Raw genomic sequence first — 26,700 nt, 5'->3', positions numbered from 1 at the left:
TGTCAGGCTCTCGGTGGCGGCGGAGGCGGCGGAGGCCAGGGAGGAAGATGTCGTAATGAGCGGTGGGTCCTGGCCTCTGCCGGCGGGGTCTTCCCGGCCCTCAAGGGTCGGGAAGACGGGCAGAGACCTCGGGGAGGGGAAGCCGGAGCCGGGGGTGCCCCCCTGGGACTGGGCCTAGCGCCGGGGCCCGGCTACGGGAGGGGCGGGGGAGGAAGGATTCCCGCCCGGAGGAGGAGCGCGGCTGGCCGGCCGGGCGGAGGCACCCGGAAGGGGGCGTTAGACTCCCCGCCCCTCGGAGCCCCGGGCGGGAGGTAGGCGCTTCCGGGGCTGGCAGGCGGTGCGGGCAGCTAGGCGGTCCTGGAACCCCCTACGCCCTCTTGGCCCAGGGGGCGCCGGGCCCTCAGACTGCGCCCGAGTCTGTTCCACGCAGGCGGCCGAAGCCCGCTCGGGCTCGCCCTGTGGGCAGGCAACGCTTGAGATCCAGGTGGTGCCAACCAGACTGGCCTAGGCTGCAGCCTGCTGCCTCCTGCAGCCTGCAGCCTCCTGCAGCCTGCTGCCTCCTGCCTCCTGCAGCCTGCTGCACCGCAGTCCCAGACGGTGCCAGGCACTCCCTAGGCAGCTAATGACTGCCGAGTGAAAACAGAATTTTACTGTTTGTACCTGCGACTAGGTATCTGCAAGCTCTTGGAATTCTGAGAAGTTTGAGAACTTGCTGACAGAGCTCCCAGACTATTGCCCTATGCCCCGTGCGGGGGGCAAAAATGCACTGAAATCCAAGAATGCGTAGGCGCTATCGTTCTTAAGAGAGCACCCGAGAAGTAAAATAGTCGCTTTCTTCCTCGTTGCTGACTTAATGGTGCTCAGCTTCTTCCCTTCCTTCTTAGGTTTCTTTCCCGGTGCCTTTCTAATTTTAGAATGAGAGGAAGTGTTTCTTCTGCCATGGGCAATTGAGAAACCTGTCCTCAAACTGCATTCCTTGGTTTGGATTCTAATAGTCTGTCATGTTTAATTGTTTCGTAATGGCTCCGTTTGGCTTTTCTCCTGAACTTTTCCCTTTTAGGGGGTTAATTGTTGCTTCATGGAGAAAGGCCAGTGATCTGTGAGCCATGAATTGGCCCAAAGTTCCCCTTATTCAGATTTCATTGCAGAAAGGCGATTGATGTTTCTGTGTGTACTGGCATGCACTGTCTACAGCTGTTTCATGCTGTGCCATAGTAGGCACCCACCCCTGTTGTGCTCTAGGTTGAATCTAGATCCTCACAAGTGTTAGACAGGCACCTCCTAACCACTGTATCTGCAGCCTGGAGCTGTCTTGGATAGGGTTTTGAAGGCTAGAAAGGTTAGGGTGTTAGCCAGCACACAGTGAATTAGAAGAGGGAATGATGGAGCCCAGATCACAGCAGCAACTTCCATTACTGACACAAAGAATCCATTGTCTATAGTGATGTATTCATCAGTGTCTTGTTTTCTTTTACATTCTTGATGACAAATGAAAGGAGCAGATCTCAAAACCAATCAGTGGGGTTGATGTTAGTTTTCCAGTGGCTTCTTTTGGGGATGAGGGGTAGGAGGGTGGGAGGGGGTGGAAACTTGGTCTTGCTATGAAGCCCTGGCTGGCTTGTAATCATACTGTAATCTGTGTGAGCCTTGAAATTGAGATACTCATGCCTCAGCCTCCCAAGTGCTGGGGTTATAGGTGTGTGCCAATTTGCTTGGTTTCCAGTGACCAAACAGACATCAGTCCCCATTAATGTGAATTCTCTTTGGCTGAGGTAGTTGGTGAGTTGTCTAATTCTAGTTCTTCTACTTGGTGGTACAGAAACTTTCTCTTTGGTCAAAAGCAACAGCAACAGGGGAAACAAGCTGGTCTGACACCAATTGTGAGCCCTGAGCTAGCTGCTAAAGACAAAGCTTCTAGCCAGAGAGAGCTATCTAGGGTTTGCTCATAACTGTGTCTTCCCCTGGCTCTGGCATCCCTGCAGACATCACAGAGACTGGTTCTCCTTAGATCTGGTTTAAAGTTTGGGCCTGGATCAGTGAGATAATGGAGTGGGTAAAAGGTAATTGCTGCCAGAGCTCATCCTTGGGTCCTTGGGTCTCACCTAGTGGAAGGAGAGAAACAACTTCTACAGCGCGCACGTGCGTGTACACACACACACACACACACACACACACACACACACACACACACACACGGGAGAGAGGGAGAGGGAGGAGTAGTGCCTCCCCCCCCCCCCCCCCCCCTGCTGAGTTTGGGCCTGTGGAAGCCTGTCAAAGAGGAGAGAAGCAGTAAAAAGATTATGGCAGATGTTTGGGTTAAAAGCCCAAGCCTTTCCAGCAGGTAGGGAAGTTAGTATTTGGGTCTTGAACATCTTAGTTGTTCTGGTGCGTAAGTGTTTAGGAGAAGTTATAGTCTCTTGTACTAAGCAGTGACCAGTCCTTGACCATAGGTATGTGGCAATCCCCAAGCTTACTTTAAGCAAGTATTGCCTAACCATGGTCCTTACAACAACTTTTAAAGCTTCTTGCAGCCAGCCAGTAGATTCTGGTATTTATGTGGGCTCAGCAGTTTTCTAGACCCTGACCCCTCCCATTTCTGTGCTAGAAATGGGCCATCTTTTTCTAAGTTACCTTTATTCCATCTCTGTTTCATCTACAGGGAAACTACTTCCAGACACTGAAAATAGTAATTGTTTGGGTCAGGTGGATAATGGCCGTAGAGTGAAAGAGGCAGAGAGACATCTCTGTAAAGATTGGCGTGTTCTAAAGTGAACACGTCTGAGTTGATAGGATTACTCGGCCTAATTTTAAGCCTATGGGCTGCAAACTTGGAGTAATCTGTTTGGAGAAGGTCATCTACTTCCTTGTGTGTTTATTGGGTGGCGTGTCTGGACTGTCTTTTTGGGTGACTTAAAGGATTTGTGAGTTTCTTCCCAGCTTATTCTAAACCCAGAACCCAGGCTGGGTGTGGTGATGCACCCCTAATCCTACCACAGGGGAGGCTGAGGTCGGAAGATTGAGAGTTTGAGTCCACCCTAGGCTACTTAGTGAGTTGCAGGCTAGCCTGGGCTATATATATAGCAAGACCTTGTCTCAAAAAAATAGAAATGAAAACAAGGAAATTTTACCTACAGGGTAGACCAAGTAAGTGTTTCTAGGTTGAGAAATGTGGCGTGTCACAAGCTCTTGGTGGCTTTTGTCATGAGTGTTCCCGCATGGCTGATCTCCCTCCCGTAGTTCTTTCTCCCCCTCCTCAGCCAGAGCTCAGGTCTTGGTTCTCAGCTGTGGCGCAGGTCTGTCTCCTAAGGTGCCGTCTCCATGACTGACAGATGTTTTCCTGAGCAGCTTTCCTGAGGGCCCCAGGGCAGAGGGGTTTCACATTTTCATCAGAACTCTTGGGACCTGGTGGGAAGGCAAAGAGGAGGTTGAGTATGACAGTAAGGCTCAGTAGGAATGGATTGGGGGGCTCATTCTTGAGGAGACGCCCCCATGTCATGGTGGATTGTTCCTGTTGACAAATGGTGAGATAGGACATTTTTCTGCTGCTTCGTGGGATCCTGAAGGGAAACACAGCCAGCATCAGAGCAAGCTGAGAGCATCTGGGGGCAGCCAGACCTTTCAGGACATGTGTGGGAAGCTCTGTCACTGTCAGTCACTGGTGTCAATGTGCCCAGGCCAGCGTGCTCTAGTGAGGTGAGCCAGTGCTTAGCACAGGGACTCTGCATGGTGCTTTGCTCCAAGCAGTGCTGAGGTGTCCAGGCTGTCACAGTACAGCACAAGCCTGCTCGTCGTAAGGCCAGCCAGTGGAGTTGGGTGACAGACGGCATCTCTTTGCCTTGCTGTGTCCAGCCAGCAGCTGCTGTGTTGTGCAGAGGTTTAGTTGGGTGGCCAAGGCTAAGTCCTCTGAGATGCCAGTTTGCCTCTTTGTGGTGATTTAGTCTCTTCAGGTGCCATTCGTCTCAGCCACAGGACAGAAGTGGCTCAGGAAGAGTCAGGAGTCAGTGCACATTTCTAAATGTCTTTCTAGAACTTTCTCATGGGGTTGTCACCTCTCCTAGGATTTGGTAAAATCCCAGAGCGGCTCCTGAGACTGTGAATAGGGATTATGAGACAGCTAGCCAGGTCATGTGATTGGAAGTGAAATATTTCTGCTTCTGGTTTATATTTAATTTGGAAATTAGAGAAAGAAAAACCAAAAATCAAATGAAGACATTTCCCAGGCTTTAGAAGAGCAAGCAGCAAGCCAACCTCCCTCTCTTCTCCAGGGAAATGAAGTCACTACTCATTTCAGAAGCTAATCCTAGCCTGGGAGAGCTCCGAGAATGACTCACAAATACATGCCAAAGCAGAGAAGGCAGCAAGCTGTGCATCAGGAAATTCTTGGGGTGTGTGTGTGTGTGGGGGGGGGTGTTGCTTGCATTTCTTCTGTTTGCTGCAACAGAGTTCTGAGATCAGTATTCTTTTGTTTTCCCCTCAAGATTTATTTATTTATCATGTATACAGTGTTCTGCTTGCATCTATGGCTGCAGGCCATAAGAGGGCACCAGATCTCATTACAGATGGTTACTGTGGTTTCTGGGAATTGAACTCAGGACCTCTGAAGAGCAGCCAGTCCTAGCCTCTGAGCCATCTCTCCAGCCTAGAGTCCTAATAATCTTAAGCAGAAAAGCTGTGCATGGTTTCCTGGGACTGCTTTCATCATGCTGAAGTGGTCCTGCCATCCCCTGTTGCCTCCACATCGATTCCCTACGACCCAGGCAATAAGCAAACTGGGAGTGACCGTAGTCCTGCATGGAGAAGAAGAATCAGAACTGGACAGACCAGGAGTGTGCATCATGGTGCCCTCATGGTCTTCACGAATGTCCATGCATGTGCTAACTGGAAAGGGTATCAGAGTGTAGCTTGGAGCTGTAATGTCATCTGTGGAGTTGACTGGCTTCCCTGAAGTGTGTGACCTGTTCCAGCTCACACGGGCACCATCACACTTGTTTTACTGGGTACTGGGGACGGAACCCGGGCTTGGAGCATGCTAGGAGAGCACTCTAGCAACTGAACCACACCCCAGTCCTCCTTTGGCTTTTCTTTTGTCTGCTTATTTTTTTGTTTTCCAGACAGGGTTTCTCTGTGTAGCCCTGGCTATCCTGGAAGTTGCTCTGTAGCCCAGGCTGGCCTTAAACTCACAGAGATCCGCCTGACTCTGCCTCCCGGGTGCTGGGATTAAAGGTGTGCACCACCACCCGGCTCCTCCTTTGGTTCTTAAACTCCACTTAGTCTCTCTTTCTCTGAATTCCTTCAGGATTCATTTAATTCATGAATTTATTAAACAAGTCTGTAAAGCTCCAACTGTGTGCTAGGTTACATAGTTACATCAGTGAGTAAAAGAAAAACCCTTGCCTTTAGGAAATTTGCATTCTTAATGAGACAGTAATTAAGTGGCTAATAAGTACTTGTTGAAAAGTGGTAAGTCTAAAGATTAAAAATAGAAGAGAGAGGGTAGGGAATATGTGTGGGAGAGGCAGTTTACACAGGGTGTTAGGAGAAAGTGACTTTATGAAACCCTAAAAGGGTGAAGAGGTTGAACTGGTTCTGTCTAGAGTGAGGGGAGGCGGTGAACTCAAGCAGAAGGAAGGACCTGGCAAGGAAGAGCACCAGGAACTTTGGGGAAGACAGTGTGGCTAAAGTGAGGGAGGGAGGAAGGGAGGGAGGAAGGGAGGGCAGGAAGTCAGGTGACACAGGCCTGTGTGAGGGCTGGAGCTTTGGCTCTCTGATGGGATGCTGCTGTTGAGGCCTCTGAACAGAAGAGTGATGTGGCTTCATTTATGTTTGATGTGTTGAGAATGGACTGACAGGGTCAAGGTTAGGACAGCTCAGTGGCCTTCTCAGTTGACTAGGTACAGACATGGCTCTAGGTGATGACAGCAGCAGGTGGTGAACGCAGTCATATTTGGAGTGTGTTCTGAAGTTAGAGCTAGGAGTGTTTGCCCTTGTGTGTGAGAAAAATGAAAGTCAAGGAGAATTCCAAGGTTTTAGGACTGGGCAGCTGCAAGGATGGAGCCAGCAGTGTTTGAAGGAAACACGGAATTAGAAGCTATCAGCAACACTATTCAGGGCCGCTTAGATTCAAGATACCCTCTAATACATCCAAGAGAAGGTGTCAGCAGTACGCAGGAGGCAAAGTCTGCAAACAAACTCAGGCGTCATCATTATCTTGGTTTTGAAAGCCATGTGAGTAGACGAAATCACCTAGAAAATAGAGAAAGAAGAAATACAAGTCCTGGAGTGGAGTCTGGGTGGCCTAACTGTTGAGAAGTCGAAGGAGACATCAGGGACTTAGAAGTAGCCTGCAAGGTAGGAGGCTGACTGGGAATCCATCAAAGAATGTTTCCAGAAGCAAGAACAGTTAGCTGTCAGATCCCAGAAGATGGGGGCTCAGGTCTAGGAGTCAGTAGTTAGATTTGGTAGCATGAGGTCTGGTAGCATTAGCAATTTTGGTAGCATGAATGGGGTGGTACAACCTGGTTCTAGTTCAAGACAAGTTCAAGAAAGACTATTGGGAGTAATTAGGAACAGCAAGTACAGACCCTCCTCGGCTTAGGATGAGGTGGTTTGTTGGATAAATATGTAGTGAGTTGAAAAGAGTGGAGGTCAAACACACATTTTTTTTAAAGATTTATTTATTTATGTATACAGAAGAGGGCATCAGAACTCATTACAGATGGTTGTGAGCCACCATGTGGTTGCTGGGAATTGAACTCAGGACCTTTGGAAGAACAGTTGGTGCTCTTAACCTCTGAGCCATCTCTCCAGCCTCCCCAAACACACATTTTAATACACTAATCTCTCTTTTTTTTTTTGAGCTGAGGATCGAACCCAGGGCCTTGTGCTTGCTAGGCAAGCGCTCTACCACTGAGCTAAATCCCCAACCCACACGCATTTTAATATACCCAACCTTCCAGATATTATAGTGGGGGTGTTGTTCCATTGGAAGAATGCTTGCCTAGTGTTAGTATTTAAGCGGCGCTATTTATTTTGGCGCTAGGAACACGTCCCGAACACGACAAGACCACGGGAGAGTTTTATTAAAAAGGACAGAGGTGACAGGCCTGCGTGAAACACACGTGGGTGAGGAGATAAGGAGAGAGGTGGGGGGGGGGGGGGGAGGCTGAGAGATTCATGCAAGATGGCACCGGCTTTTTAAAGGTTGGGCCGCGCATGTGTACAGGAACTTCACGTAAAGCCACAGAGTCCCAGTCCTGCGAGATGTCTGACCCGGAGATGGCTATTCTGAACCGGAAATAGTCAGGCGGTCTGCCGGGCAAGCCCAACCATGTGGACATGTAATTATCTATCACCTAGCATGAATGAAGCCCTGGGTTTGAAAACCTGGCGTGCAGCACGGTGGTGGCGTGTTGTATATATGGTGGGGGTTCATGTGGTTCCGTGGAAAAAAGGCATAGAGACACTCTAAGGACGAAAATTTTAGACTTTCCAGTTGCAGGGAGATCAGTCTCTTATGGACTAACTCACTGTAGCTTAGCAAAGGACCTTTTATTGTTACACAATTCGTTCCTATACCAAAACCTCTAAGCCCCCCAAAGGGACAAATCCAAATGCAAATTCCCAGTTACAAGACATACAGTTCTCCCCCAACCAAGTTTTGCATGGGCTTTGAACCCCTAGGAAACTCAGATAAGACTTCAAACAGAAGGTTCCAGAGACAGGAAGTAGCAATCGTAAAAGGCAGGTAGGTCAAAGTTAGGTGCTAACACTCCTGGAATCAAAACAACTGCAGAAATCTGCAGGAACTCCTCCAGCTGTGGTGCACGCCTTTAATCCCAGCACTGGGGAAGCAGAGGCAGGCGGATCTCTGTGAGTTCGAGGCCAGCCTGGTCTACAGAGTGAGTTCCAGGACAGCCAGGGCTACACAGAGAAACCCTGTCTACAAAACAAAGGGCAAAAAATAAAGGAAACTAGGGCGTAGTCACCACACATCCATATTCACAGCGCTCTAGAGGTGGAGACAGGAGGACCTGGAGTTCAAGGTCATCCTTGGCTCCATAGTGAATTTGAACCCGGACTACATGAGTACAACCTGTCTCAAAAAAGAAAGACCTCTTAGGTTTGCTGAGAGTTAGACAAAATCACTTACCACAGTTTTTTTGTTTTGTTTTGTTTTTTGTTGTTATATTGTTTTGTGTAGTTTTTTTTTTTTAAAGATTTATCTATCTATCTATCTATCTATCTATCTATTATGTGTACAGTGTTCTGCTTGCATGTATCCCTTTAGGCCAGAAGAGGGCACCAGATCTCATTACAGATGGTTGTGAGCCACCATGTGGTTGCTGGGAATTGAACTCAGGACCTCTGGAAGAACAGTCGGTGCTCTTAACCTCTGAGCCATCTCTCCAGCCCTTCTCTTTGTAGTTTTGCACCTTTCCTGGAACTCACTCTGTAGCCCAGGCTGGCCTCGAACTCAGAGAGATCCTCCTGACTCTGCCTCCTGAGTGCTGGGATTAAAGGTGTGTGCCACCACCTCCTGGCACAAAGTATTTTTTAATGAAATGTTGACTATCATGTAACTTATTGAGTACTGTACTAAAAGTAGAAAACATAATTATGAGTATGCTTTCATGTACTATATGACGTTGAAAAGTTGTTGGAGGCCTACAGGTTAGCTCAGTGCCTGGAGGTGTTTGCCCAGTGCCTGTCATGTCAGGGTTAGTCTGGCAACCCGAGTTCAATCCCCAGGACCCACATGATGGAAGGAGAGAACCTCCACATGTTAACCATGGCATGTGCGTAGCTATACACAAATGTGCACACATGTATATACAAATAAAATATTATTGAAATGTGGAAAAAAATGTGTTAAGTTGAACCATAGAAGTAAGGAGCTGTCTGTACACGGTGACTGAGGAGTTTTGTTTGAGAGAAGAGGTTAGGAATCCCAGCTCAGAAAGGAAGTGTAACTTCCTTTTTTTTTTACATTTTTTTTTTAAGATTTATTTATTATGTATACAGAAGAGGGCACCAGATCTCATTACAGATGGTTGTGAGCCACCATGTGGTTGCTGGGCATTGAACTCAGGACCTCTGGGAGAGCAGTCAGTGCTCTTAACCTCTGAGCCATCTCTCCAGCCCTGAAGTGTAACTTCTCGATAAAGTCGAGTGTACATCTTAGGGTCATGGCTCAGTTGGGCTCAGAGCAAGGGTGGAGAAGATCTCCGTTCTCTCCTTTGGCCTGTGGCATTAGCATCCTCTTCCCAGAGCTGCTCTGCAGTGTCAGGCATGAACGTCAGTTTCCTGTGTTGTGGCTGCTGGGTGATCAGTTGTTCTGGCAGTTTGGAGTCTGTCACAGCCCAGCTTGCTCCCTGCACCCTTTATACAGGCTAACTCTTCAGTTTTCCCGGAGGTCCAGTTCTGTTCTTGAAAACCAGCCATGGTTCGCTTTTCCCTTACCAGCTCCGAATTCTTCCAGGCTAGACAACGGGGAAAGCCTGGCCTTAGAAACTGCATTACTGGCTTCTGGCCCAGTCAGGCTGACCAAAATAGCCACCAGAGGGACTGTTTGCACAGAGTGAGATTCCTGCTGGGGAAGTGCCATAGCAGAGGGCCAAGGAAGCCATAGCTGTGAAGGTTTAAAAAAAAACAAACCAAAACCCAACAGCCTAGGGGCTGGGTGTGGACTTTGAGCCTCTTCTAGCCTGGGACAGCCTGATAACCAGGGCGCTAGGGTCCTTCCTGTTAGATCATGCTGTCCCAAGCCAGAAAAAGACAGACACCCTGACCCCAGGATAGAGCTACACTCCCTACCCTGTGGTGAGGCCAGCGTTGCCAAGGGTGCTACAGGGAGTGTACACTGGCACTCAGCAAGGTCATCTGCTTCTAGAGAGTAAGTGAGAAACAACCTCTAGAGATTAGAAATGGCCAAAGGAGAGCTCAGGCTTCAGGCTCCCAGGAAGAGAAAGAATGGGAGAGAGGAGGGAGGGACAGGGAGGAGGGAGGGACAGGGAGGAGGCTCAGTGCTTGGTTCCTCTAAACTTACCAAAAGAGCTTTTGGAAACCATGGGAGGGTGTAGCCAGGGGAGGGGCTGGATAGGATTCTGGGTTCACAAAGGTAGTCTTCCAGAAGTGTACAGGCAGGGTAAAGGAAGGGGGCCAGAGGCTGGAAGCTACCCTGGAGGCTGTGGGTAGGAGTTCAGGCTGAGGGAGGGTGATTGAAGCCAGGACCAGGGCATGGGGCTAGTGAGGAGAAAGGAGAGAGACTTCAATGGAGGAGAGGAGTCAGAAGGACCTAGCTCCCCAGCAGGAGATGGATGCGCAGGGCTCTGCTGTGAATGGACCTGCCAGAAAGAAGCTACATTCCGAAGATTCCTGTGCTCTTAGCCTCTCCCCAGGAACTGCAGTGTCCCTGTACAGGACCGGTCCTGGGAGCAGCGGCTCGGTGCAGACACTGCTTACTGAAGAGCAGGGCCTTGCTACCATACCTTAGGCCCATGATCGCCATAAGGGGTGCTGCTGCTAGCAAAGAACCTGACTTCATCTCAGTCTGGAAAGGACCCCATGGACATGCTATACCTGTTACAAGATGGCTGTCAAAGCATTTGCTTGAACCGGCCCTGAGTGAGCAAGGGAAGGGCAGTGGAGATAAGCTGCCCTTAAAGGCAGGCCTGTGGAGGCTGGGGAGGACAAAGAAGGAACAAGCCTGGAGGGGATGCTCAGGTTGGGAGTGTCTGGCTGGCCTGGTGAAGGCCCATAGGGGCGGAGCTGGCCCAGACCTGCCTGTGACACTGTCTGAAGCCCTGTAAGTGGACACAGGCCCCAAGGAAGGGATCTTGGGTGAGGAGAAGGGACTCTTGTTGAAGCATGCCTGTATTTAAGTGGTGGCAAAGGAAGAGGAGCCCACGGGAATCTGCAAGGGGAGGCAACCATCGAGAGGTTTGTTGCTTCAGAAGCAAAGGGGTCTGTGGTGACCTGGGTAGAGGCAGCCCACAGAGTATGGACGGAGGTGTGGAGGGGACCAAGTTTGGCCAAGGAGGGTGGAGGCTGATGGTGAGAGTCTGGAAGTGAGGTGCTTTTCTGTCAGTCTTGGGGTTCTGTTCTGGTCCCTCTGTCACCCGATACTCCTTCTTCCGTGCTGCTTTGTCCAACCCCCTCAGGACTTCTCTCTCCTTAGAGCTAAGGTGTACTGGTCTGTGCTTGCATCATTGATCTCTGCAGACATCAGCCTAGAGACAGGGAAGTTTTAGCTGAAATGAATTAACGACAAGATCCAAACGATGTCACTGAGAGATACGTACTTTTTTCTTTCAGAATATTCAGTAAGGGTGTGTAATGTGTGGATAAGGTGATTGCTGCCATGCCTGGTGACCAAAATTCAGTCCCTGGAACCTACATGATGGAAAGAACTAATTCCCAACTTGTTCTCGAGCTTTCACATGTCACTGTGCATGTCTGCATGTGAACAAATACACACAAGATAAACCAGTATAAAAAAGGGATATGCAGTGATCCCTATTGCTCATATTGCTAAATAAATGTAGGTTTCAATGACCAAATAGAAGCTGCTGTTAGAGGGCAATGGTACTGTTAAAATGGTGGATGTGCTGGAGAGAACTCAGTGGTAGAGCATTGCCCCACATATGTGAGGCCCTGGGCCCAACCCCTAGCACAAAAAGAAAAATGTGTCCACAGTGGAAGTGGTGTGAAGCAGTTACAGAATTACCTCTGAGAGGCCCTCTGGGGCTTCGTACCCACTTAGCGGCACTTTGATTGTATGGAGGGGAAGTTAAGCATGGCTCCCTCCACATCACCCATTTTAAACACGAGCTTCCACGTTCAGTGAGGCTGCCCAGAGAACTGCTGTTACGGATGTGCTCTCCTCCTGAACCACTTTCCTTTCCACACACCAGCTGGAAGTGCTTCTCTTTTCTCTTCCTCCTTCCAGAGTAGAATTCTGTAGTGGCAGAGAAATGGTCCTCTGTTTTGATGGACCAGGTTGCAGCCCAGGGGCCACATAAAGCTCTCGGGGACCCTAGGAGAGCACTTAGGGTGCTCTTAGACTGAAGAAGTGTTTCAGGAGCCTGCTGGGGAGGAGAATGAAACCGAGCTGAGGTAGGGCAGCCAGGAGCACCAGCAGCCTGCAGCTTACGTCAGTAGTAGGCTTTGTTTAACCTCTTACTCAGTGGTTCTCAACCTTCATACAGCTGCTCATGGTGTGGTGACCCCCGACCATCACATTATTTTGTTGCGAATCATAATGTAGGTAAATAAATTTTTAAAAAGTAAAAGGGCAATTACCTTGAGGAGAGCATGACAGTAAAAAGGCCTGAGATGCCTTTGGTCCCTGGTCCTGAGCCCCAGTCTGCGTTGGAGATACCTTGGCTCATACCTCCCCAACCCTTAGCCCCCAAACTGTATTAACACCCTGCCTTCATTTCCCTCCTTGTTCACGAAACTGTTGTGAGCATTTCGATGTTAGCGGTGGGTCTCCATCTGGAACCTTTAAAGCACTGAGCAGTGATCATAGGACTGGTTTCTGCAACTGCATGCTTGTGTTTGTGGTTGTTCCTCGGTAGCTGCAATGACTCTGCAGACATCTGTGTCTGTAATGGCCTGGGGTCTACATGGCCACTTTGCCCAGAGCTGTCCTTGGTCCTTCACAGTTGACAGCATCTGCAGCATTCTCGTGGACTTGGGGCCTGGTGACCACCGAAGGTCCTTGGGTTGCCTTCCGACCAGCCAGTCCGTTTCTCTTTACCCTTTATCTTTTCCCATCCGAGAAGCATGTTCCCTCAGAGGACTGAAAAAAAGTGTGTCCTCTCCCTGACCTCTGTCCTCACTAGATTCCTGACAAGGACTCAGTGACTGAGCCCTGTCCCTTGAGTCTTCTAAGCAGTCTCCCCGTCTCTCTGTCCCCTGGAACATCCTTTCCAAATTCTGTCTGGGATACATACCTGACTCGGCCCAGCGTGCTTTGCCTTAGTGACTGGGGAACACTCTGTGATGGCAGGCAATCTCTCACCCTATACTCTAGGGACTTCCGTTTCCTTTTATTTTTGGAAATAGTCCTAGTGTGTAGCCCTTGGCTGACCTGGAGTTCCAGACTGTGTAGACAGACCAGGTTGGCTTCATAGAAATCCACTTGCCTCTGCCTCCCATGTGCTAAGATTAAAGGTCTGCACTACCACATGCAGCCTCTTGTTTACCTTTATTTACTAAAAATTTTCTGTATGTGAGTGTCTTTCCTGCACATATATTTTACACAGCATGAGTGTGTACGATGCCCATGGAGGCCAGAAGTCGTCATCATATTCCTTGAAACTGGAGTTATAGAGGATTATGTGCCACCATGTGGGTGCTGGGAACCCTGGGTCTTCTGGAAGAATAGCCAGTGTGCTCTTAACCACTGAGCCATCTCACCAGCTTCCAGTCTTGTTTACCTTTTAAATCAAACTTAAGTTCAAGATAGATATTTCCTTTATTATTTCCTCCTTTATTGAAAGGAAGTGGCTGGGCCTGGTGGCACATACCTGTAATCCCAGCCTGGGAGAGGCTGAAGAATGAGTTCCAGGCCAATCTGAGATACGGTGTAAGACCCCTCCCTGTCTCAAATAAAGTAAAAATAAAATTTAAAAATGACAAGAGGTACAATGGTCCCTTAGCACTCACAGGGGATTGGTTCCAGGAGCCCCTGGAGATAACGATTCCATAGATGTTCAAGAGTTTTGTATAAAGTGTACAGTTTGCATATAAGCTACACACTGTCTATATACTTTAAATCATCTGAGTGTTATGTAGAATCAGCATTTTTTGGTGCATGATTGGTTGAATCTGTGGATATAGAACCTATGGCTATGGAGGCCAACTCTAATCATTGTGGGAAAATGAGAAAATACGGTACAATGGAGATATAACTACATATACACAAAAATAGGATTTATTTGGTGTTCATTCTTCTTTTTTCTATTTTTTTTTATTTTTTTATTTTTTTTTTGGTTTTTATAGACAGGGTTTCTCTGTGTAGCTTTGGAGCCTGTCCTGGAACTCACTCTGTAGCCCAGGTTGGCCTCCAACTCCACCTGCCTCTGCCTCTGCCTCCTGAGTGCTGGGATTAAAGGTGTGTGCCACCACCGCCGCCGCCACCACCACCACCACCACCCCTGCTCAGTGTTCATTCTTTTTTTTCTTTTTTTTTTTTTAAAGATTTATTTATTTATTATGTATACAGAAGAGAGTGCCAGATCTCATTACAGATGGTTGTGAGCCACCATGTGGTTGCTGGGAATTGAACTCAGGACCTCTGGAAGAGCAGTCAGTGCTCTTAACCTCTCAGCCATCTCTCCAGCCCTCAGTGTTCATTCTTATATGTAGTTCTTAGCTCTGTCTAGTTTATGACCTAGGGGTCATATAGATGTGTAAATTCACGTAAAGGAATTACCCAGATGCCATCTACTGATTCATGGGCCCCTTGTGTCTTTGTCTGGTCTGAGCATACAGCTTTTAGAAAAGGACAGGTTTGGCCTACTCAGGGTGCTGCTGGCTTAGCCTTTCCTCACTCCCAGACTGGTTTGCTTCAGCTAGATTGAGCTGCTAGCTTCAGATGGAGCAGGCCTTGGCTAGAGATCCTTTGCCCCTAATAGAGAGAGTCAGAGAGCCATCAGTGTCCACCAGGGGGTGCTCCAAACTCACCTCAGCCAGTCTTGCTCCAGGACTGCCTTCTGTCCTGGAGTCTCCCAGTCTTCCGCGCTGTGGAGACAATGTGGTGAAGGCAGGCCTGACCCAAATAGATTGAGTTTGAGCAAAGGAGATGGTCACCCCTGACAAGCCCGGGCTGTGATGCTCCAGCTGGGGCCAAACTTCTCGGAGAAGCAGCAAGAGGGGCAAACAGAAAGGCCTAGGCAAGGGGCCTGGGGTTCTCTTCAGGGGTCTTACGGACTGCTCCATCTTCCTCCCACAGATCCACAGATGAGCATGGCTGCTACCGCTGCTGTCAGTCCCAGCGACTACCTGCAGCCTGCTGCCGCTGCTACCCAGGCAAGTGCCCAGTGGGCCCCCGGGGCCAGAGCTGCGCTCATCTCTGAAGTGCCTTGTCCACCTCACTCAGAAGCCTCGCACTGTCACTGCAGACACCCAGAAGGTTCCCTTGGCCTCAGTCTCTGAACTAAGACAGCCGCTGGGCTAAGGCCCTGAGGCCAGGGCTGTTAGTAAAGTCCCTGCTGCACAGGCATGGTTCCAGGCACCCATGTAAAAAGCTGGGCCTGGTGGTACATGCCTGTAGTTCTAGCTCTGCAGAGGCAGCGACAGAGGATCCACTGGGCTTCACTGGCCAACTAGTCTTGCTCAGCAGTGAGTTCCAGATTCAGTGAGAGACTCTGTCGCAAAAAATAAGGTAAGCTGGAGAGATGTCTCAGCAGTTAAGAGCACTGGGTTCAATTCCCAGCACCCACACGGCAGCTCACAACTGTCTGTAACTCCAGTTCCAGGGGATCCGACACCCTCACACAGATGTACATGCAGGCAAAACACCAATGTATGTAAAATAAAAATAAATGAATCGTTTAAAAATTAGAAAAAGTTAAGGTGAAGGGGCTAGAGAGATGCTCGGTGGTAAAGAGCTCTGGCTGTTCTTCCAGAGGACCCAGATTAATTTCTAGAACCCATATGGCAGCTCATAACTCTCCATACTCCAGTCCAAAGGGATCTGACACCCTTTCTGGCCTCTGAGAGCATCAGGCACTTGAGTGATACACTGACATACATGAGGTAAAGCACTCAAAGACAAAAGATAATGAAGAACAAGGTAGAGAGTAGAGTAGGAATTTAACAGTAATCCCTGACCTCCACATACAGACTCAAGTGTACCTACATACCCGTTCACACACATAAACACGCATGCATGTACATAACACACCAGAACCAAACCAGAAACTCGGAGTTTCCTGTCCAAGCCTGCTGCCCTTGAGAGAACGGCGCCTGTATTGTCGCCTTCTCCAGTCAGGAAGCACTTCACCACGCGTGACCTCCCCTCCCCATCCCCTCTCCTCTCCTGTGCCTGCTCTGTGCTAAGTCCATAGAACACCCCCAGAGCTGGGCTCTGTCACTGTCCCTGCTAACACTAGGCCAGCCAGGCCGGTGGGAAAGCAGTGTCCAGGGCTGCCTCTGGGGATCTCCTGAGAGGCCTTCCCTGTCTTTTTCCTTCACTCCATGGAGCAGGAAGCACTGTGAGAGGGAGCTGGTCCTGTCAGGAGGGTGGGGAGGAGAGAAGGTCACTATGACAGGGTCTAGCCAGTCTCCCATCTCACTCCTGTCCTCTGCTGATCTTTGCAGGACTCCCAGCCGTCTCCCTTGGCCCTGCTCGCTGCGACATGTAGCAAAATTGGCCCCCCAGCTGTTGAAGCTGCAGTGACACCTCCTGCCCCCCCCCAGCCCACCCCACGGAAACTGGTTCCCATCAAACCAGCCCCTCTCCCGCTCAGTCCCAGCAAGAATAGCTTTGGCCTCTTGTCATCTAAAGGAAATATACTTCAGATTCAGGGCTCGCAGCTGGGTGCCTCCTATCCTGGAGGGCAGTTGGTGTTTGCTATCCAGAACCCCACCGTGATCAACAAAGGGAGCCGGTCAAGTGCAAGTATACAGTACCAAGGGGTCTCTCAGATTCAAGGGAACAGTTCCCAGACCATCCAGGTGCAGCCCAATCTCACCAACCAGATCCAGATCATCCCAGGTACCAACCAAGCTATCATCACCCCCTCGCCATCCGGCCATAAGCCTGTCCCCATCAAGCCAGCTCCTGTCCAGAAGCCAAATACGACTACCACCTCCACGCAGAGTGGGGCCAACGTGGTGAAGCTGACAGGTGGGGGCGGCAACGTGACGCTCACCCTGCCGGTCAACAACCTGGTGAACACCAGTGATGCTGGGACCCCCACTCAGCTCCTCACTGAGAGCCCCCCCACCCCATTGTCTAAGACTAACAAAAAGGCCAGGAAGAAGAGCCTTCCTGTCTCACAGCCATCAGTGGCTGTGGCCGAGCAAGTGGAGACGGTGCTGATTGAGACCACAGCAGACAACATCATCCAGGCAGGAAACAACCTGCTGATTGTCCAGAGCCCTGGTGGGGGCCAGCCAGCTGTGGTCCAGCAAGTCCAAGTGGTGCCCCCGAAGGCTGAGCAACAGCAGGTGGTGCAGATCCCCCAGCAGGCACTTCGAGTGGTGCAGGCTGCCTCTGCCACCCTCCCCACCGTTCCCCAGAAGCCCTCCCAGAACTTTCAGATCCAGACAACTGAATCAGCACCAACCCAGGTAGGCACCACGGTCCCTGTGCCTGGCTTCCCTCTCCTCTGCTTACCCTCTAGCTTGCTTTTGAAACTGAGGCAGATCATCACCAGATCTGATGGGAAGTCGGAATCACCATCATTTGGGGCAGGCAGGAGATGGCTTCTGCCCTGGGGTCTCTTGCGGTCTTAGGCCAAGTAGTCCTGATCTGTAGAAATCAGATGGAGCAGAGATAGCTAGCCTGTTTGAGTCTTTCATTACGGGGTAGCTCTGGGTATAACTAGGGTAGATGGAGTACTTTCAGAATAAAGTGTTCCTGTCGTAAGGTTAGAGCAGCAAGAATGATTCCAGTCAGCACCGTAGAATTTGGTATGAAGGAGGGGTGGTCGTGAGGAAAAGCTGCTGCTGCCGCCTCCTGTTACTGACAAGAAAGATAGCAGGCTAGGAGCAGCTGGCCTTTCCCTTTGTGAGGCAGGATCTCCCTAGACATCTCAGGTTGGCTCCACTTCACTGTGGGGCCCAGACTGGGCTCCAACTTACAATCCTCCTGCTTCAACCTCAGTGCTGGGATTACAGTGCTAGCCACCGTACTTGCTTCTTCCCACCCGTGCTCAGCCTCTTCCCCCCAACCCCAGGAATGGTTCCCTTCTGCTCTGCTCACCTGTGTGAGTGCGAGCCTTCTCCCTCCAGTCTAGATCCCACATAAGGGAGATGGCGTGTTGTTTTCCCGAGTCTGCCTGCCTGCCGTGCCTCACTTCACGATGACCTCTCCTTCCTAGCTGCTCTCTGACCACACTGCCCTGGCCTCTGTCCAGGCCACCCTTCGGAAGGTGCTTTCCCAGCTGCTCTCAAGTCTGGTCCTCCACCGACTCTCTCTGCCTTCGCTGCCAAGCCCCGGTCACTGTACTTTTGCAGACACCCTGCCCACCACTTTTCAGCCTCTTCTGCTCCTTTCTTGTGTTGCGCTGCTCTAAAAGCAGACAGGAGCAGACGACTCAAAGAGACCCTCTCTTGGAGCCTAATGTTGCTGGAGGCAGCCCAGACAGTAAAGGAGACTCCAGCAGCCATGGGGCATCAAAGTGCCCCATTCCCCAGGGTCCTGCTATGTACAGGGAAAGGATCATGAGAAGGAGTGCTCAAAATAAGTTAAACAGTGGTTCAGTCATGTAATCTCAGCATTCAGGAGGCTGAGGCAGGGGAGTGATGTGAGTTCAAATCTAGCCTGGACTACAGTGTGAGATTCTGTCTTAAAACACCAAAAAACAAACAAAAACTTAAAATCATAACACCAATTAAGAATTTAGCAGAATTTGTTTTGAAACAGTGTTATGTAGCAGGCTGGCTTTTGAGTTTGCTATGCAGCTGATTATGGTCTTGAACTTCTGACTTTCCTGCCTTCACCTCCTGAGTGCTGGGATTACAGAGGAGTCCACCAGGCCCAATGATTTTAGCAGACTTTAGCAGTGTTCAGCATGGGCTGGAGAGATAGGTTAGTGGTTGAGAGACTGGCTGGTTTTTTCCAGAGGACTCAGCACCCATGTACTGGCTTACAATCACCTGTAACTCCACTCCCAGAGGATCCCACAACCTCCATCTGCACCAGGCATACATACACATGATAAACAGACATGCATGTCGACAAAACACCCACACAGTACGATGATAATAATAAAAATCAAACCGTGCTTAGCATCCACTTGGTACCATCCAAGGGAGAAGAGAGCCCCTCACCTGACTCAGTACCAGAAACTAGAGAAGAGAATAACAGAAGGTGGGCAGGTTCTCTTCAGTGACTCAGTCAACCTGTTTACTTCCCAAAAGAAAGAACCAAATACAAAAGATTCTAAAAAGGGATACATACTAGAAAACCGGGACTGGGACATGACATTCATGTATTTATTAAGGGATGGCAGGTTTATGTGTTATCATCCAGCTGAAAACATCTTCAGTGATCCAGGAATTAAAAATAACCCCAGTTAAAATCACAGCTGATCCAGATGTGGTGGTGCACACCTTTAATCCCAGCACTCAGGAAGCAGAGCCTGGTCTACAGAGCGAGTTCCAGGACAGCCAGGGATACACAGACAAAACAACAAAAACAAATATACAGACACACACACACACACACACACACGCACGCACGCACGCACGCTGAATTTTTTTACAAAGAAACTTTGTCATAAATTGTCACCATGATCCTCTTCCTCACTTCCAAATGCTTTAATTCTCCCACACAAGCACATTTTCTGTACACACTACAGCGACCTCATTGTGAAATCAGTGAAATGCTGGTATAACTGGGAGACTCCATTAGGTCTCACTGTGTGTTCCGGTCGGTAATTCCTAAGGACTTGGCCTGAGGACTGTGTCCACCTTCCACCTAGTTGTCAACAGTCCTTTTCCTCTGAAACACCTCCTCACGCTCAGCTCCATGGGGCCAGGAATGAACCCAGGACTTGGTGGGTCCTAGCCTCTGCCCTGGAACTGCATCCCCAGCTCGCTTGCTTTTTAACTTGACTCTCAGGACCTTGCTTACATTCCAAGGCTGCAGGCTGGTTACTCTGTAGAGCGTCCTCCAGTTTGTGTTTGTGTGCTTTTTCTTCCCCAGGAGTGGATGCAGGCTGCCATGCTTTTGCTCAGGTGTCACAAAGTGGATGTGTGCTCTGTTCTGAGGCAGCGCCGGCTTTCCGTTTGTGGCATTGCTAGGGATGGTTACAGTGTCAATACCTGACAGATTTCCGCACTTCAGTAGTTACTTGTGTGTGTGTGTGTGTGACTGGAGACATCTCTACCACTTAGTGGGCGAAGCACAGGCCGTGCATTCTGGGGACCAGAGTGTGTGTTCCCAGAAGGCACATAAAGCTGGATTCAGTAGCTTGCATCTGCCATCGCAGTGCTCACAGGAAAGAGGTGGAAGGAGACAGGAGACCTACCAGAAGCTCTGTGAGCCAGCGGCCTGGTATGTGCAGCAGTGACAAGAGGCCCCACCTCACAGAGGTGGAAGGTATGGACTCATACCCAGGGCTGTCCTGTGACTTCCACAAGTGTGCTTTCGCACGTGTGTACCCATACTCTCATACAGGAGCACATATACCCCCCCCCCCACCCACACACATGATAAAAATTACTTTTTTCCTCTTTGTATTTCATCAGTTTTTTGAAAAGAGATAACATTTTGGGATAAGATAAATACCCTGTTTCTCTTTAAAAAATTTTTAGATTGATTATTTTATTTTTATGTGTATGAGTGGTCTTTTGTTTATTTTGTTTTGTTTTGGTTTGGTTTTGGTTTTTCAAGACAGGGTTTCTCTATGTAGCTTTGTGCCTTTCCTGGAACTCACTCGGTAGCCCAGGCTGGCCTCGAACTCACAGAGATCCGCCTGGCTCTGCCTCCCAAGTGCTGGGATTAAAGGCGTGTGCTACCACCGCCCGGCGTATATGAGTGTTTTGACTGTGTGTATGTACGTGTACTCTATGAGTGTCTGGTGCCCAAGGAGGTCAGAAGAGGGCATCAGATCCTCTAGAACTGGAGTTATAGATGATTGTGAGCTGCCATGTGGATGAGGAGAAACCTGGGTCCTCCGCAAGAGCAGCGCTGCTCCGAGCCACTGAGCGACCCCACCCCCTCTTTTAAAGATGATTTTGCTATATAGGTTAGGCTGACTTGGGTGTCACTTTGTAGCCCATACTGGTGGTGTGCTTTTTTTTTTTTTTTTTTTTTCTAATTTCCAAATTTTGAGATTTAACAGTTTATATTTTTCCTTGCTAAGCAAAGTAAAGGTTTGGTCACAGGTCAGTGACCAGCTGTGCCAGATTAGTGTCCTGTTAAACGTCAGGAGTGTCTGTGTTCATGTTTGGGCTGATGGAAAGACAGGATGATGGACGGAGGTGTCCGCTTGGACAGGGAGGGCTGTGTGGAAGTGCTGGTGCCGTGTCTCTTAGGGTACTCCTCTCTCTGGTCCCCCAGGTTTATATTCGTACACCTTCTGGTGAGGTGCAGACAGTCCTCGTCCAGGACAGCCCCCCAGCAACAGCTGCAACCACCTCCACCTCCACCTGTAACAGCCCTGCACCCCGAGCTCCCCATCTGAGTGGTACCAGCAAAAAGCATTCAGCTGCAATTCTCCGAAAAGAGCGACCCCTGCCAAAGATTGCACCTGCTGGGAGCATCATCAGCCTGAATGCTGCACAGCTGGCAGCAGCTGCTCAGGCCATGCAGACCATCAACATCAATGGAGTCCAAGTCCAGGGTGTGCCTGTCACCATCACCAACACCGGCGGTGAGGGAAAGTCCTGCAGCCAGGGTGTCGGCAGCAGGACTTTGTATTCAGCTTGTGGGAATCCTGAGCCAGGCCCCTGGGATTCTCAGTATCAACCATGATGAGGTGGATGCTGTCCATCCAAGGTGATGCCCAGTGTTTGCCTGGTCCGCTCCAGCCTCAGGGCACGCTCATGTATATCTTCACACCTGATCCTTACAGTGGTATTGTGAGATAATAAGTCACATGTCCACATACAGTAACTGAAGATGTTGAATAATGATGGGAGAAAATAGATTGTGTTTAAGTAATATTCAAACTCAGATTAATTTGGATGGTCACCTGTCCAGGTCAGGTGACTGTGCCATACCATGTAAAGGAAGTGAAGGAATGATTCCCTTTTTTTTGGTGTGTGTGTGTGGTGGGGGGAATGAACATTTTGAGATGGGGTATCTCTGTGTAGCTCTGGCTGCCCTGGAACTCACTCTGTAGACCAGGCTGGCCTTGAACTCAGAGATCTGCCTGCCTCTGCCTCCTAAGTGCTGGGTTCAAAGGCGTGTGCCATCACTGCCCAGCTAAGGAAGACTTCTTAAAGAGCAAGCAGCAGAGAGAGAAGGGTATCCTGGACAGTAGGACCAGTTTGTACTGCACATGAGTTCAGTGACGGTGCATGCTGTAAATGTGTCTTGAAAATAAGAGGGAAAGGACGGGGAGATGGCTCCTTGGTTAAGAGCACTGGCTGCTCTTCCAGAGCCTGGGTTCGATTCCCAGCACCCACATGGTGGCTCATAATAGTCTAAAATTAGTTCATAGCATCTGATACCCTCTTCTGGTATATAGATATACATGCATACAGAACACCTATATATATAAAATACGGAAATAAATCTTTAAAAACATAGGGAAGGGGGAGAGCGGAGGCGGTTTTCATTCTGCACCTGGGAGTAGGCAGCTTCAAGGTAGTGAGAGTTCATGGCTTTCTTCCTCCCTAATGAATTGTATGCATTTAGTTTGTCCACTTTCAGGGGACACCAAGAGCCTAGAGTGATTTCCCATAACATTTCCCATAAATGTTCTTGGGAGAGTGTGCTGCCGGTATCTCAGAGAGACCTCTCTGGCTCTCACTCCTCTCCAGCATATTAGCTGCCATGACTCATCCTTAACCTGTGCAGGAGGGAGAGAAGGTCCGGCCTGGGCTTTCTTTCCTGAACCACGTCCTTCTCTTTTTCACAGGGCAGCAGCAGCTGACAGTGCAGAACGTTTCTGGAAACAACCTGACCATTAGTGGCCTGAGCCCCACCCAGATCCAGCTGCAGATGGAGCAGGCCCTAGCAGGAGAGGCCCAGCCCGGGGAGAAGAGGCGGCGCATGGCCTGCACATGTCCCAACTGCAAGGATGGGGAGAAGAGGTAATACACGGCGGGGGCCAGACCGCAGCCCGGCAGATGCCCTGCTCCACAGCTGCTCTTGGTCAAGTGGCAGCTGCCAGCTCCTGCCCCACCTTTCCTGAGTGCTGACCGACCTCCCACCGCTTCTGTCCATTCTCTCCCTTCTTCCTTCCCATTTCCTCTCCCTACTCTGAACCCAACCCCTCAGGTCTGGGGAGCAGGGCAAGAAGAAGCACGTGTGCCACATCCCAGACTGCGGCAAGACCTTCCGGAAGACATCCTTGCTTCGGGCCCATGTCCGCCTACACACCGGCGAGAGACCCTTTGTCTGCAACTGGTTCTTCTGTGGAAAGAGGTTCACAAGGAGTGATGAGCTCCAGCGACATGCTCGAACCCACACAGGTCAGTTCCCCCACACCCTTCAGCTGGCCTTGAGCGCCATCCCCCTGCCGGGGCAGGAGCACTACAGCCATGCAGATCACTCCAGGAGCTGTTGCACGTCCAGTGTCAGGCGCTGCATTACACAGCAGTGACAACCTCTTGTCATTTCTGCGGAGCTGGTTACCAAGCACTGAGCTGGGCAACTGTCCTATCAGTAGAGAGGTAGAGGCAGGAGGATCAGCTTGAGTAACCTGAGAGATGGTGTCACAAGTAAAAATAAATCAGAAAAACCCATGGAGCACTGATGAGGTTTACCAGGCACTGTGTTTTACAGTTTCCGATAACTTCAGTTAATCCCGGTACAGCCTTGGAGAAGTGGCGTGTGGTAGACTCGATGCGTTCCAATCCAAACCCACTTTTTTTTTTGTTTGTTTTGTTTTGTTTTTTTTGAGATGGGTTCTGGTGATGTACCAGTTTGTCTTAGGGCTCGGCCTTCTGTGCTTGGGGTACAGGCGTGAATCTTCGTGAACTAAAGCACCTGGCTTCCCAACCCTCTTTTTTTTTTTTTTTTTTTTTTTTTGGCTGTGGAGCAGGGATGATAAGATTTACTTTGTGCTCCAGGCTGCCCTTGAACTTGCAGGGGTATTGCCTCAGCCTTCCAAGTGTGGGATTATAGGTGTGAATCACCACACCTAGCTCTCTTTTCCCTTAAAGACAGGATGTTGTTGTGTAGTCTAGGCTTACCTTAAGCTCATGGCACCGCCCGTGTCTCCTAACTGCTGGGGTTACTGGCTTGTCCCCACACTACTGAAGGCCTGCCTGCCTTGAGAGAGCACAGGTTTGGTACCAGGATCGCTACCACCACAGGCCAAACTATAGAAAAGTGTCCCAAAGTTGTCCTGGGCATGCCCGGTGTCCATAGGGTCCAGTGCAGATACAGCTGTAGTGAAGAATGATGCCCTGTTGAGCTGAGACTGGAGGTAGTGGACGTGTGACCCAAAGTTAGAGCTTCCGGCTAGATCATACCCCCTCAGAGGCAGGAGTATAATACCCTGACAGCGTGGTCCAGGATGTCCTCCTGTGAGGAGGAAGGTGTTGATCAGAGTTTGAAGGCCAAGGCCCACAGCCCAGGATGAACCAGGTGTACAGAGGCTCCAGGACAAGGCACAAGGACCTGACTGGAGGCAGGTAGGTTAGAAGGGACGGCTGGGGCAGAGAGGTGAGGTCCATAGAGAGCAGGAAGGTACTCCATTAGCGGAATATGCAGCTACGGCCCAGTGGCTTTCCCAGGACCTCTCATGTGTGGGGCCTCTCTCTCACGTGTGCTTCTCCTTGTGGGGCCGTGGTGTGCTGTACGTAGACTCTTTCCTAACAGTTCTTTCCTCTTCCCAGGGGACAAGCGCTTTGAGTGTGCCCAGTGTCAGAAGCGCTTCATGAGGAGTGACCACCTCACCAAGCATTACAAGACCCACCTTGTCACGAAGAACCTGTAAGGCCGACTGAGGCAGGAGGCCCTGAAGATGGAATCCCCCGTCTGACTGGCCTGGGTCGATGGTGGACAGGTGCCCACAACTGCCCTGGGCGGCCCTTACCCCACTCCTGTTCTGTGGCTGTGTCCCCACAGGGAGGGGCTCTTCTCCTGTGCTCTCTTCCTTCCAAAGGCCTTTCCCTTCTCATCATGAGCTCCTGGCCTGCCCAGGCTATGCACACTGGCCATGCCCAATGAGACGTTCTAAATCAGGACGCGTGGGGACCCTTATTTCCAAAGGAAAAACATGCATTTCACTCCGTCGAGGAGCAAAGTGAGCCCCTATCCCAACCCATTCCCTGCCCTAACACTGCCGGAGTCCCATTGTGCCCCCCAATCCTGTGCCTCCTTGTCCCCCTCAATTACCTCCTCCCCTAGCCCCTAGGGACACCCTGGGACCCTGTACCCAGCCTCCCATGGGCACCCACCTCTGCGGAGGCTTGGGAGGCTGCCTCCACTCCACTGCCCACCCTGCCACGGCTCTCCTCCAGACATTCCAACTTCCTATTCGAAAGGTCAGACGCCGGCGGACTCCCCCACTCCTTTTTCTATGGAGAACGTTGCCTTATACTCAGACTTCAGAGGATGAACACTGTGTATGTGTGTGCTTTAAAGACGTTTTATTTAATTGCGCCCTTCTTCCTTTCTTTACTAGCCGCCTCCCCCTCGCTGCGTTCAGTTTAGGATTTTGGGGGGCAATGCTGAGCATAGGAGTTTTTTCTCACTAACAATACTTTTCTAAATAACACGGCATTTCAACTCTGATCTGGACTCACATGAAAACCCCTTCCATTCTGACCCCTCCACACCCTCATCTCACCAGCCTACCTGCCCAAGCTCTACTGTGTACAGTGTATATTGTATAATAGACGATTGTGTCTACGACATGTTTTAAAAAAAACATATTGCTTGTTATTTTTGAGGCTTTTAAATTAAACAAAAATCCAACTTTATTTTTCGTTGTAACTGCTTGAGGATGTTTTATTAATTAAGTGACAGATTTGTTATCCTTTATTAACAATGTATTTTGTTGGTCAGTGCTGGGCTGACAAAAATTTTTCTTGCTAATAAATTTAGTTGCCCGAGGCAAAGTCTGCTCTTGGCAGTTGGGCTCCTTCTGACCCTTTATTACTTCCGAGGTCTCCTAGGGGACTCCTGAGGAGGGGGCCATGCGCTCTCAACTTACCCTCCTGGCGCAAAGCAGAGGAGTGCTCAGAGAACCTCTGGGGACCTCCGGAGCCTGCAGACTGACGCAAATGTCTCTGGGTCTCCTTCCACTAACCAGTCTTGCTTCAGCCAGACACAACTAGAAAGGACTTCCTGAGCTGGCAGACCAACTACTCTATGCCCCAGGCCTGGAGGAAGGCGTTTGCCTCCCAGTCCCTAAGAAGCTAGCAGAGGAATTAAGAACCTTGGCTTATGAGCCAGGCAGCAGTAGCGCACACCTTCAATCCCAGCACTCGGGAGGCAGAGACAGGCGGATCTCTGTGAGTTCGAGGCCAGCCTGGGCTACAGAGCGAGATCCAGGACAGGCTCCAAAGCTACAGAGAGACACTGTCTCACAAAACAAAACAAAATAAACAAAAAAAGAACCTTGTTTTACAAGATTGGGTTTTCACAAAACATCATTCCCATGGAGCTAGAGTTCTTCCCACAGTGGAGGACCAAGCAGGTTCTTCCGGGTCAGTAGCTAGAAGCCTGGCTTTTCCTGAGAGAGGACCCTGGCTAGCCTTGGGTTCTGTTTTTCTTCTCTCCCCTCACCCAGCCCCTCAGAGAGGACAGCTGGTTGGCCATGTCTCTGGGTTTCAGTAGTGCTGCAGATCTGAAATTGTGTTGGGGACATTTTCATTTTGACAGAACTACAGAGA

General features: G+C 49.9%; 1 protein-coding gene and 1 long non-coding RNA gene across 7 annotated transcripts in view; one reads left to right on the top strand and one right to left on the bottom strand.

Annotated features, from left to right (window-relative positions):
* Window positions 1–25,937, top strand: Sp2 (Sp2 transcription factor). Of its 3 annotated transcripts, none has more exons than XM_036195845.1 (7): window positions 1–62; window positions 14,960–15,036; window positions 16,330–17,304; window positions 21,245–21,557; window positions 22,770–22,944; window positions 23,132–23,325; window positions 24,697–25,937. In XM_036195845.1, exons 1-7 carry the CDS (start codon window positions 56–58, stop codon window positions 24,795–24,797), a joined length of 1,842 nt encoding a protein of 613 aa, XP_036051738.1. In that variant the 5' UTR covers window positions 1–55; the 3' UTR covers window positions 24,798–25,937. The 3 variants fall into 3 exon arrangements, with proteins under 3 accessions (XP_036051738.1, XP_036051740.1, XP_036051739.1); XM_036195847.1 differs by lacking the exon at window positions 1–62 and adding an exon at window positions 143–311; XM_036195846.1 differs by lacking the exon at window positions 1–62 and adding an exon at window positions 10,125–10,938.
* The window catches only part of LOC118589026, a 30,928-nt gene continuing 6,466 nt past the window's right edge, over window positions 2,239–26,700 (bottom strand). The window contains exons 4-5 of one of the 4 annotated variants that reach the window (XR_004945633.1): window positions 17,351–17,485; window positions 2,239–3,402 (exon numbers count right to left, since the gene is read on the bottom strand). This is a non-coding gene — a long non-coding RNA (uncharacterized LOC118589026). Of the gene's footprint in view, window positions 3,403–15,735; window positions 16,241–16,441; window positions 17,486–26,700 lie in introns of those variants that run through there. The other 3 variants (XR_004945632.1, XR_004945634.1, XR_004945631.1) reach the window with 3 other exon arrangements.

The sequence above is a fragment of the Onychomys torridus genome, chromosome 8, assembly GCF_903995425.1.
Source record: "Onychomys torridus chromosome 8, mOncTor1.1, whole genome shotgun sequence".
Taxonomy (NCBI): domain Eukaryota; kingdom Metazoa; phylum Chordata; class Mammalia; order Rodentia; family Cricetidae; genus Onychomys; species Onychomys torridus.
The sequence above is the reverse complement of the archived record's forward strand: the minus strand, read 5'-3'. Positions and strand labels throughout refer to the sequence as shown.